This window comes from Gorilla gorilla, chromosome 1 (genome assembly GCF_029281585.2).
Source record: "Gorilla gorilla gorilla isolate KB3781 chromosome 1, NHGRI_mGorGor1-v2.1_pri, whole genome shotgun sequence".
NCBI lineage: Eukaryota > Metazoa > Chordata > Mammalia > Primates > Hominidae > Gorilla > Gorilla gorilla.
In genome coordinates this window covers 129,984,049-129,996,722 of record NC_073224.2, presented here as the reverse complement: position 1 = coordinate 129,996,722, position 12,674 = coordinate 129,984,049, and the positions used below count along the sequence as shown (strand labels likewise).

General features: G+C 42.8%; 2 protein-coding genes across 6 annotated transcripts in view; one reads left to right on the top strand and one right to left on the bottom strand.

Annotated features, from left to right (window-relative positions):
* Positions 1-12,674, top strand: part of GSTM2 (glutathione S-transferase mu 2) — a 1,178,915-nt gene that overhangs the window by 416,924 nt on the left and 749,317 nt on the right. The window lies entirely within an intron of this gene.
* Positions 1,568-12,674, bottom strand: part of LOC129525191 (neuroblastoma breakpoint family member 15-like) — a 68,701-nt gene continuing 57,594 nt past the window's right edge. For 3 of the 5 annotated variants that reach the window (XM_063701231.1, XM_063701208.1, XM_063701272.1), the window contains 9 exons: positions 9,739-9,902; positions 8,645-8,696; positions 7,863-8,035; positions 7,092-7,143; positions 6,322-6,494; positions 5,561-5,612; positions 4,774-4,946; positions 3,951-4,059; positions 1,568-3,328 (listed from right to left, as the gene is read on the bottom strand). In XM_063701231.1, the coding sequence (XP_063557301.1) occupies positions 3,085-3,328; positions 3,951-4,059; positions 4,774-4,946; positions 5,561-5,612; positions 6,322-6,494; positions 7,092-7,143; positions 7,863-8,035; positions 8,645-8,696; positions 9,739-9,902 (1,192 nt within the window). In that variant the 3' untranslated portion in view covers positions 1,568-3,084. Of the gene's footprint in view, positions 3,329-3,950; positions 4,060-4,773; positions 4,947-5,560; positions 5,613-6,321; positions 6,495-7,091; positions 7,144-7,862; positions 8,036-8,644; positions 8,697-9,738; positions 9,903-11,745; positions 11,830-12,674 lie in introns of all 5 variants that reach the window. The other 2 variants (XM_063701286.1, XM_063701248.1) reach the window with 2 other exon arrangements.

The window sequence follows — 12,674 nt, the reverse complement described above, 5'->3', positions numbered from 1 at the left end:
ATGGGAACAAATGCTTTCCTGGGTATCCAGCTTTCCTTCCATGTTGGGAATTTCAGCCTCCATAATCTCAGAAGCAAATTCATGTATATATATACACACACATATACATTTCATAGGTATGTGGCTAAGATTGTATTTTTACAAGTTCAGCCATGAGATGATTGGTGAAGCCAGCCAATGAATAAGGGTGTGTTCTATTATACGATTCAGTCTTCTTTTGTAAACGATTGAAGTTCTGCATTTGAAGTAGGAGGATACGAGGGAGCAAGTCCACCTAGGATGATAACAGCTGAATTTCTCAACATACACTTCAGAGCCGTAGGGGTCAACTTAGAGACCCAAAAATCTCACCCATAATCCTGCCCCTAAACACCAGGGCTAGGGAACACTGTGGCCCTCAGGTGATTTTCTTTAGCCAGGTCTGGGAGCCACACGACGGCAGAGGGAGCAGGAAACACTATGCAAATAGAGGCCAGGACAGCAGGGAGGGCCTGTTCATGATAGAACCCAGGTAAAACTATCCTCACAAAGCGAGTGTGGAGAAACATAGATCATGCCTGAGACCCGTGGATTAGAGCACTGGCTACTGGGGAATTGAAAGGAAGGGGCTTCACCGTGCAGAGGACCAGAGGTGCCAATCTTGGAAATGCAGAATTGCTGGGAGATGGGGAGGCAAGGACCATGGAAGTATCCTCTGGAGACTCATGGTGAAGAGAACAAATGAATGAAGTAACTGGCAGAAATTAGAGGTCCTGGTAGAACAAAATAGAATCCCACAATGAGAACATACACCATGTATGTCCCCCAAGGAAGACAATATCTCCTAAAAACTCCAGAAAAATCATTTTGGGCAAGCACCTTATATCTAGTAATGCGATCCATGTATCGAGACCGTGAGAAAAGATTATTAAACATGCTAAACTCAGCGAGACCTGATTCCCTCATGAGACTCTGTTAAGGAAGAGTACCACTCAGCAAGTGATGACTGTGACATTCACTTTTGAATAGCTCATGAGCGTTAATATATTTCATTGTGGATCTAAACCAAAAACCAAGGTAGGGGCAGGATGATAATCACAGAATGTCACCAGTATATGTTTAGGTTCAAATACTATTATGAGAAGTGGCAGGTAAAGGAGGTAGTAAAAAGAAAACACATCATGTAATTGACTGTTGTATGGAAATATTTGATGCTGAAAGTTATAATTTAAAACTATAAACCAAATATTAGAAGTGTGTCTAGTTCAAAGGGAGGAAAACCATCAAAAACATTTTTAGTGCAATATTTAACATGAGCTATACAACCCTTCCTAAATGCCAAAGGCACACACAGACACACACACACACACACACACACTCACACTCACGAAGAATACAAATGACTAGAACCAAGAAATGTAAATACATTCTGCTACATATGGTAAACATAGCCTACAATGTGGAAGAGATTACAAAATAAACATGGAAATGAAATGTTTTTATTAATTTGCATCAGTACCCACCAAAACCAATCAGCATAATCAAATATTATAACACTGAATGTAAAAAACAATCCAAAAGTCCAGAGTGATAGGCAAAAGGTTTTAATTGTATAGATTAAAATTAACTTTGGACAAAAATTAAAACTCAGGCAGAGAATGTTTTCTTCCTTTTGCAACAGCAGACACTAGTAAAAACAAAGGCACAGTAAAAATTGAGACCCAAAATTTGCAGTGTAGAGATATGAATATAATAATAGACACAGGCAGGGAGGATTAATAAATGATAAAATGTTTAGAGGATGATCATTAGAATACAGGATATTTATACTCTTGAAAACCACTTTCCCAAGTACTTCATTGTAAGTAAGGTGTCTCTAAAAGGGACAGATCTCCTAGACCCCTCCTTAACCAAGTAACCAGTCCTGATATCATAATGGTGATGGACAAACTAGACCTTCTCTGCCCGCAGATGGGCTGAGGTTGGAAACTCACAGCATTGTCTCTGCAGTGTTCCCGGCAAAACGTTTAGGCTGAATTTAATCATGAAGACATTTTCAGACAACTTCAGAATGTAGATCATTGAGCCAGACAGCTGACCTGTCCTCTATAAACAAGTCCATGTCACCACCATCCATGACAACAACAAAAAGATGAGGAAATATTTGGGGTTCAAAATAACTAAAGAAATGCAGCTACATTATCTTTTTACTTTTTTTGAACCCAAAATATCTCTTCTCCTTTTTGTTGTGTGATTTGTGGTGATATGGACTATGTGAAGGAGACAGGTCAGTTGTCCTGCTCAGTGTTCTACATTCTGCAGTTGTCTGGTGATTACCTCCTATGAAACTCAGGCTAAGCGTTTTCTGCAAGAACATGGCATTGTTCATATTCTGCACCGGCAGAGTCCTGGGTGACATGCTGTCTCCTGCCAGCGGCTCCTGACTCCTGTTCTCTACAGGATGGAATGGAGAGGAGCAGGGCTAAGGCCTCCCGATGCTGTTTGTCCATCTAGCTGTGGTCTTCCTAAGTACTGACACCAATTGGAGGCTGAAGGACGGTGACTTCTCTAACCAAAGGAGCCTAGCGGGTTAACAATTGTCAAGAGCAGTTGTGGTTCTGAAATACAATCCTCAGCCAAGGATCCCTCCTGTGTTACAGATGGATCAGCTAAAACAAGCCAACACTGAAGACACAAAGAATGAGGTTAGGTTCATTGAAACCAGGGTAACACCTTTGGATGAGCTAAACACAAAGATGACACTGACCTTGAGCAGGTATAGAAGCTCAGAGACATGCCTGCAAAATGAAATCCCTGAGGAATTTTGTAGCTACCCAGAGATACGTGGTTCAAATTAAAATGTCTGACTGATCACTCCCAGCATGTGCTGCACAGTTATGTGAAAGTGTCACACCTAACGTGGGTCCATTGTCTTCAGACTGAGCACAGGTTGCCAATGGCATGGTTTGAGAATAGGCATAGAGCCATGCCCACTGACCCATCCTATGTCTGGGCTTCCAAATGGAACTGTACTTTCATTCAAATCTTCACGTGCCTATAGGTCCTGCCTGCAGGAATGACATCTCTCGGCTTAGTAAGGGCTGCTTATTGTGGGAATATGACTTCCATCTGGAACACCAGGTGGAGACTTGTCACCGTCAAAGTAAAAAACCTATTGTCCACGTAAAGGGCGAAGCTGATGTGCTGTTCCTCAAATGAGTAAAACACACTGCTGTAGGGCTGGAATGAGTCAGGTAGTTCAAAGTACATTGACGGAGTCGAATAACATCTATCCAGTGAGTCCTGTAAGACTTCAGGCTCTTGCACTTCCATCAGCATGCCGTTGAGCCTGGAAAAGGACACAAAACTAAAGAAGCAGCCAGGGAAAATCAGACACCACACAGCCCCACTAGATTTCAGAAGTAACATAAGGAAGTGGTTAGAAAAGAAAAAGGATAGATGCATTAATGAGGTAAAAAAAAAAAATTTATTGCCTTTATGTTGGGATAGAACAGGGCCAGGTAGAAAACAATGAAAGAGAAAGACAGAGAGACAGAGACAGAGACAGAGACAGAGACAGAGACAGAGAGAAAGTGAGCTAGTGAATTGGCCAGGTGACATACTGGTAAGGGAGTAAAAGGACACTCTGAGTTAGTGCCCTCATGACACACAGCAAACTGTGATCATGAAAAGAGTGAGCTCAATAGTTTTCCATAAAATATGCTCAAAATTCGATGCGGTGGCTATGAGAGTACAGCTTTTGAAGTATGGTCAACCTATGGTACGTTAGTAAATGATAAGGGGAGGAAGAAATGGAAACCTAAACATCTGCAATGAAAACCAACAGCAATGACAGTAGGAGTAATTCAGCCTTCGTTGAAAACGTGACATCAAACACACTCTGGTTTCCCTGAATCTGTTGCCTCCAGGTGTTAACACAGAATTAAGCATCCACAATTGCTGAAAGTTACCTGGGGCATGGTGGGTTTTGATCTTCTTCCCCTTCTTTACTTCCCCTTCTTCTTTTCTTCTTTGATCTTCTTCCCCTTCTTTTCTTCCCCTTCCCCTTCTTTTCAATTTCTGCAATAAATTCAGACATGGACAGACACATTAAGCTGATTCCCCTACACACATAACAATCCACTGCCTAATCCTCACACAGGGACCTCAGGCTCCTCAGCATAAGAATAGGACACTGTGAGAGATATATTTCAGGAGGCCTGAAGGCTGGTCATGATAGAAATTCCTCAGTTTTTCTCCCAGAAACTGTGGGTAAAATGTCCCTATTCTAGTAGACCGTTATCCCAATATCATTTGTCCCAAGTTTGTGCAAACAGTTATGCCATATTTTTCCAATCAATTTAAAGCAAATACCCTCAAATGATTTCTAGGAGAAAAACTGCAATATTTAGCCCCGTCTCATCAAATACTCAGATTGTTCATGGTTGTGAGGACTTTAGACACTGAAATTAGAGTGAAAAAGGAAATCTACAAACCCTTGAGTCAAAATCATAGTTCTCTGAATTGGTCACATCTGCCCAGGTCCAATGTCATGAGAATAGAATCAGAGTGCCACAGGTATGGCCTGAGACTAGGAAGAGAGCCATGTTCACTGACCCATCCCATGTCTGGGCTTCCAGGTAGAACTAGAGTTTCATTCAACCTACATGTGCCTATAGGTCCTCACTGCAGCAATGACATCTCTCAGCTCAATAATGGCCACTTGGAGCAGGAATATGATCTTTATATGGAAGACTCAGTGGATCCTTATCACCTTCATAGAAAGGTACTCACCTCCCACGTCAAGAGAAAAGCCAACATGTTTTTCCTCCAATGCATAAAAGGAACTTCCATAGGGCTGGCAGGAGTCAGGCTGTTCAAGACAACTGGAAGGAGTTGAATAACATCTATCCAGTGAGTCCTGCAAGACTTCAGGCTCTACTACCTCCAGCAGCTCCCTGCTGAGCCTGGAAAAGGAGGAAAAAGTAAAGAATAAGCCAGGGGAAATCAGACACAACAGAGCCCCAGCTAGGTTTCATGGATAGCATAAGGAAGTGGTTAAAAAAGTAAAAGGATAGATCCATTATTGAGGTAACAAATTATTGCCTTCATGTTGGGACAGAACAGGGCCAAATGGAAAAGAATGAAAGAGAAAGACAGACAGACACACACAAACACACACACACACAGAGAACGAGCTCAGTGAGTTGTCCAGGTGACACACTGATGAGGGAGTAACAGGACACTCTGAGTTAGTGCCCTCAGGACACACAGCATGCAGTGATCATGGAAAGACTGTGCTCAATAATTTTCCATAAAATGTGCTCAAGTTTCCATGCAGTCGCCATGAGAATACAGTTTTTGAAGTCTGGTCCACCTACAGTAGCTTAGTAAATGATAAGGGGAGGAAGAAATGGAAACCTAAATATCTACTGCAATGAAAACCAACAGCAATGTTAGTAGGAATGATTCAGGCTTGGTTGAAAAGATGTAATCGATAATGTCAGCCCACTCTGTTTTCCCTGAACCAGGAGTCTCCAGATGTCAACACAGAAGTAGCTGTTCACAATTGCTCGGTTACCTGGGGCATGGTGGGCCTTGGTCTTCTTCCTCTTCTTGGTCCTTTTTAATTCCTGCAATACATTCAGACAGGGACAGACAAAATAAGCCAATTCACCTACACCCATAACAGTCCACTGTCTAATCCCCACACAGGGATCTCAGGCTCCTCAGCATGAGAACAGGACAATGTGAGACATATACTTCAGGAGGCCTGAAAGCTGGTCATGATATTCTTTGGTTTGCATCTCAGAACCAAGGGTGAAATATCCCCATTCTGGTAGATCGTTATCCCAAAATCATTTATCCCAAGTTTGTGCAAACGGTTATGCCTTATTGTTCCCATCAGTTCAAAGAAAATGCCCCAGATGATTTCTAGGAGGAAAACTGCAGTATTCAGCCCTGTCTCATCAAATGCCCAGCTCGTTCATGGATGCAAGAATTTTAGACACTGAAATTAGAATGAAGGAGGAAATCTACAAACCCTTGAGTCCAAATCATAGTTCTGTGAATTTTTTACATCTGCCTGGGTCCAATGTGCTGAGAGCGGGCTCAGGTTGCCACAGGCATGGCTGGAGACTAGGAATAGAGCCTTGCTCACCGACCCATTTCACGTCTAGGCTTCCAACTGAGACTACAGTTTCATTACAACCTATATGTGAACATAGGTCCTGCCTGCGGCAATGACATCTCTCGGGTCAGTAAGGGCCACTTGGAACAGGAATATCACCCCTATCTGGAAGACCAGGTGGAGCCTTATCACCTTCATAGTAAGGTACTCACTGTCCACGTCAAGAGCCAAGCCAAGGTACTGTTCCTCCAATGAGTAAACAGCACTGCTGTAGGGCTGGCCTAAGTCAGGCAGTTCAAGATAACCTGAAGGAGTCGAATAACATCTATCCAGTGAGTCCTGCAAGACTTCAGGCCCTTTCTCATCCAGCAGCTCCCTGCTGAGCCTGGAAAAGTAGGAAAAAGTAAAGAATAAGCCAGGGGGGAATCAGAAGCCACACAGCCCCAGCTAGATTTCATGGCTAACATAAGGAACTGTTTAAAAAGAAAAAGGACAGATCCATTAATGAGGTAATGAATTATTGCCTTTATGTTGGGATAGACCAGGGCCAGGTAGAAAAGAATGAAAGAGAAAGACAGGGAGAGGGAGAGAGAGAGAGAGGAGAAAGTGAGCTCAGCGAATTGGCCGGGTGACACACTGATGGAGGGGTCAAAGGACACTCTGAGTTAGTGCCCTCGGGACACACACTGAACAGTGATCATGAAAAGAGTGGGCTCAATAATTTTCCATAAACTTGCTCAAGATTCCATGCAGTTGCCATACAGCCTTTGAGGTATGGTCAACCTATAGTAAGTTAGTAAATGAGAAGGGGAGGAAGAAATGGAAACCTAAACATCTACTGCAATGAAAACCAACAGCAATGTCAGTAGGAGTAATTCAACCTTCGTTGAAAACACGAAATTGAACACACTCTTGTTTTCCCTGGACCTGGCATCTCCAGGTGTCAACACAGAATTAAGCATCCATAATTGCTCAAAGTTACCTGGGGCATGATGGGTCTTGGTCTTCTTCCACTTCTTGGTACTTTTCAATTTCTGCAATAAGTTCAGACATGGACAGACATATTAAGCTGGTTCTCCTACACACATAACAATCCACTGTCTAATCCTCACACAGGGACTTCAGGCTCCTCAGCGTGAGAATAGGACACTGTGAGAGATATTCTTCAGGAGGCCTGAAGGCTGATCACGATAGAGATTCCTTGGTTTTTGTCCCAGAAACTGTGGCTAAAATTCCCTATTCTGGTAGACCGTTATCCCAATATCATTTGTCCCAAGTTTGTGCAAATGGTTATGCCATATTTTTCCAATCGATTTAAAGCAAATGCCCCCAGATGGTTGCTAGGAGAAAAACTGCACTATTCAGCCCTGTCTCATCAAATACTCAGATTGTTCATGGTAGCGAGGATTTTAGACGCTGAAATTAGAGTGAAGGATGAAATCTACAAGATCTACAAAATTGAGACAAAATCAGAGTTGTGTGAATTTGTCACATCTGCCCAGATCCAACATCTTGAGAGTAGGATTAGGGCGCCACAGGCATGGCCTGAGACTAGGAAGAGAGCCTTGCTCACTGACCCATCCCTTGTCTGGGCTTCCAAGTGGAACTAGAGTTTCATTCAACCTACATGTGCCTATAGGTCCTCCCTGTGGCAATGACATCTCTCAGCTCAGTAAGGGCCACTTGCAGTAGGAATATGACCCTAACCAGAAGACTCAGTGGATCCTTATCACCTTCATAGAAAGGTACTCACCATCCATGTCAACAGCCAAGCCAACACGCTGTTGCTCCGATACGTAAAAGGCACTTCTGTAGGGCTGGCATGAGTCAGTCAGTTCAAGACAACCTGAAGGAGTTGAATAACATCTATCCAGTGAGTCCTGCAAGACTTCAGGCCCTTTCTCATCCAGCAGCTCCCTGCTGAGCCTGGAAAAGTGGGAAAAAGTAAAGAATAAGCCAGGGAGAATCAGAAACCACACAGCCCCAGCTAGATTTCATGGCTAACGTAAGGAAGAGTTTGAAAAGAAAAAGGACAGATCCATGAATGAGGTAACAAATTATTGCCTTTATGTTGGGATAGACTAGGGCCAGGTAGAAAAGGATGAAAGAGAAAGACACACAGACACACACACACACACACACAGAGTGAGCTCAGTGAATTCGTCAGTTGACACACTGATGAGGGAGTCAAAGGACACTCTGTATTTGTGCTCTCAGGACACACAGTGAACAGTGATCATGAAAAGCATGTCCTCAATAATTTTGCATAAAATGTGCTCAAGTTTCCCTGCAGTTACCATGAGAATACAGCTTTTGAGGTATGGTCAACCTTCACTAGGTTAGTAAATGATAAGGGTAGGAAGAAATGGAAACCTAAACATTTACTCTAATGAGAATCAAAAAGCAATGTAGTAGGCATAATTCAGACTCGTCTGACAAGACACAATCATTATTTTTAGCATGTGCTGTTTTCCCTGGACTTGGCATCTCCAGGTGTCAACATCAAATTAACTGTCCACAATTTCTCAGACTCACCTGGGACCTGTTGCCTCTTGGTCGTCCTTTTTCACTTGATCCCACCGATGTCCTGCAAATAAATTCAGACGGGCCCTCTTACATTAAGCAGTTCTTCCTTGCACACAGAAACATTCCTCTGTCCAATCCTAACACAGGGACATCAGTCTTGTCAGTGTGAGAACAGGAGACTTTGAGAGAAATATTCCAGTAGGCCTGAGGTCAACTCTTGAGAAAACTGGCTTGGGTTCTTTCATGAGCCTTGGGCAAAGTTCCCCTGTTTTGGAATGTTATCTTCCCTATGTGCTCTGTCCTAGGTTTATGTACACAAATGAGCAATTTTTCCCCCAATAAATTGTAGGCAAATAGTTCTAACACCTCATAGGAGAGATACTTCAATATTAAGCTTTCTCTCATTAAATACCCAGAATTTGATAGCTTACGACATTGTGGACACAGAGATTTGATGAAGGGGTGCAATGTACCAGCTCTTGAGTCAAAATGAAACTTGGTTCTACACAGAAGCATCAGCTATTATGGCTTTTGTGGGTGAAAAGTCAGCCATTTATCTAGAAAACATACCAGGAACATGATGGACAGATGAGCTAAAACAAGCGAACTTAGAAGACACAGAAAATGGGACTAAATTCAGTGAAACCTGGGTCACATCTTTCACTGAGAGGTAGACAAGGGTGACACTGGCCTTGGGCAGGTAAAGAACCACACAGACATGCTTTGGGAACAAAACTCATAAGGAATTTTGTAGCTGGCAAGAGACATTTAATTCAGATGAGCTGATCTGACAGACAACTCCTGGGCATGTGCTGCATAGTTTGGTGTGAGTTTGCCACACCTGCCTTGAGTTCAATGTCGTGACAGTCAGTCCAGGTTGGCGCGGGCATGGCCTGAGACTAGGAAGAGAGCAAAGCTCACTGACCCACCCCATGCCTGTGCTTCAGACTCGACTCCAGAGTGATTGAAATCTACATTGATATATAGGTTCAGCCCACGGTGATGGCAAATCTCAGCCCAACAAGGGGCACAAGGCCCAAAGATTATGGGGTCTACCTGGGCCATGAAATGGAGCTTTATCACCTTCACAATGGAGTACTCACTGCCTATGTCAACAGCCATGCAGACTTGCTGTTCCTCTAATGAGTGAAATGTGCTGCTGTAAGACTGGTACGAGGCCAACATTTCAGGAGGAATTGAGAGAGTCGAATAACCTTCATCCCAGGACTCCTGGGGGACTTCCTCCTCTTCAGACTCCTGCAGATTCCTGATGAGCCAGGCAGGACAGGGATGATAGAAGATTTAACCAACAGACATTAGACAACAAAACCTCCCAGATGATCTGATGGGAGACAGAATGGAGTGGTCACAGAAACCAAAGGCATTTTTCCTTCAAGAGAAATAAAACTATCCTTCTAAATACAGGGTGGATGGTGACTGCTCTGGGGACAGAGCAAAAATGGGCAGCTTGTGCTCAGTACATTTGCCACAGATGAGCCAACTCAGGGCACCCAGACTCTCCCTGTAAACTACCATCATGACTTGCAGCACAGAGAACTGACACAGGGCTTCAACTACTTTGCATAAATTGGGTTGAATTTTACATGCAGCATTCAAGTGAAGAGAGTTCTTGACGCAGTGCAGACACAGATCTTGTGTATTAAGGGCCCCATTTTCCCAATATTTTGATATAATATATTTACTTTTTCAATTTCTTTTCTTGCAAAAATACTAGCCAACATACTACCAACAAATAGGAAGAAAGCATATATACACCTCTCCCTGGATTTAAACACATGGGAGAGAATAGGCAACACCAAGAAATCCCTGTTTGAGGGTCTGGAGTGGACTTCCAGCAAACTCCAACAGACCTGAAGCTGAGGGACCTGACTGTTAGAAGGAAAACTAACACACAGAAAGGAATAGCATCAACATCAACAAAAAAGACATCCACCCCAAAACCCCATCTGTAGGTCGCCATCATCAAAGACCAAGGGTAGATAAAACCACAAAGGTGGGGAGAAACCAGAGCACAAAAGCTGAAAATTCCAAAAACCTGACATCCCTTCTCCTCCAAAGGATCGCAGCTCCTCACCAGCAATGGAACAAAGCAGGATGGAGAATGACTTCGATGAGCTGACAGAAGTAGGCTTCAGAAAGTCGGTAATAACAAACTTCTCTGAGCTAAAGGAGGATGTGCGAACTCATCTCAAGGAAGCTAAAAACCTTGAAAAAAGATTAGACGAATGGCTAACCAGAATGAACAGTGTAGAGAAGACCTTAAATGACCTGATGGAGCTGAAAACCATGGCACGAGAACTACGTGATGCATGCACAAGCTTCAGTAGCCAATTCGATCAAGTGCAAGAAACGGTATCAGTGATTCAAGATCAAATTAGTGAAATGAAGCGAGAAGAGAAGTTTAGAGAAAAAAGAGTAAAAAGAAATGAACAAGCCTCCAATAAATATGGGACTATGTGGAAAGACCAAATCTACGTTTGATTGGTGTACTGAAAGTGACGGGGAGAATGGAACCAAGCTGGGAAACATTCTTCAGGATATTATCCAGGAGGACTTCCCCAACCTAGCAAGGAAGGCCAACACTCAAATTCAGGAAACACAGAGAACACCATAAAGATACTCCTCGAGAAGAGCAACCCCAAAACACGTAATTGTCACATTCACCAAGGTTGAAATGAAGGAAAAAACGCTAAGGGCAGCCAGAGAGAAAGGTCGGATTACCCACAAAGGGAAGCCCATCAGACTAGCAGCAGATCTCTTGGCACAAACCTTACAAGCCAGAAGAGAGTGGGAGCAATATTCAACATTTTTTTTTTTTCCATATGTATAGTTTTCCTTTATTATTTTTTGTGTGTATGTATATATATATATTTTTTAATACTTTAAGTCTTAGGGTACATGTGCACAACGTGCAGGTTAGTTACATATGTATACATGTCCACATTGGTGTGCTTCACCCATTAACTCATCATTTAACATTAGGTATATCTCCTAATGCTACCCCTCCTCCCTCCCCCCACCCTACAACAGGCCCCAGTGTGTGATGTTCCCCTTCCTGTGTCCATGTGTTCTCATTGTTCAGTTCCCACCTGTGAGTAAGAACATGCGGTATTTGGTTTTTTGTCCTTGCAATAGTTTGCTGAGAATGATGGTTTCCAGCTTCATCCATGCCCCTACAAGGGACATGAACTCATCATTTTTTATAGCTGCATAGTATTCCATGGTGTATATGTGCCACATTTTCTTAATCCAGTCTATCATTGCGGGATATTTGGCTTGGTTCCAAGTCTTTGCTATTGTGAATAGTGCCTCAATAAACATATGTGTGCATGTGTCTTTACAGCAGCATGATTTATAATCCTTTGGGTATACACCCACTAATGGGATGGCTGGGTCAAATGGTATTTCTAGTTCTAGATCCCTGAGGAATTGCCACACTGCCTTCCACAATCGTTGAACTAGTTTACAGTCCCACCAACAGTGTAAAAGTGTTCCTATTTCTCCACATCCTCTCCAGCATCTTCAACATTCTTAAAGAAAAGAATTTTCAACCCAGAATTTCATATCCAGCCAAACAAAGCTTCATAAGTGAAGGAGAAATAAATCCTTTACAGAGAAGCAAATGCTGAGAGATTTTGTCACCACCAGGCCTGCCTTACAAGAGCTCCTAAAGGAAGCACTAAACATGGAAAGGAACAACCGGTACCAGCCACTGCAAAAACATGCCAAACTGTAAAGACCATTGACGCTAGGAGGAAACTGCATCAACTAAGGGGCGAAATAACCAGCTAACATCATAACGACAGGATCAAATTCACACATAACAATATTAACCTTAAATGTAAATGGGCTAAATGCCCCAGTTAAAAAAACACAGAATGGCAAACTGGATAAAGAGTTCTTACCATCAGTGTGCTGTACTCAGGAAACCCATCTCACATGCAGAGACATACATAGGCTCAAAATAAAGGGATGGAGGAAGATCTACCAAGCAAATGGAAAACAAAAAAAGGCAGGG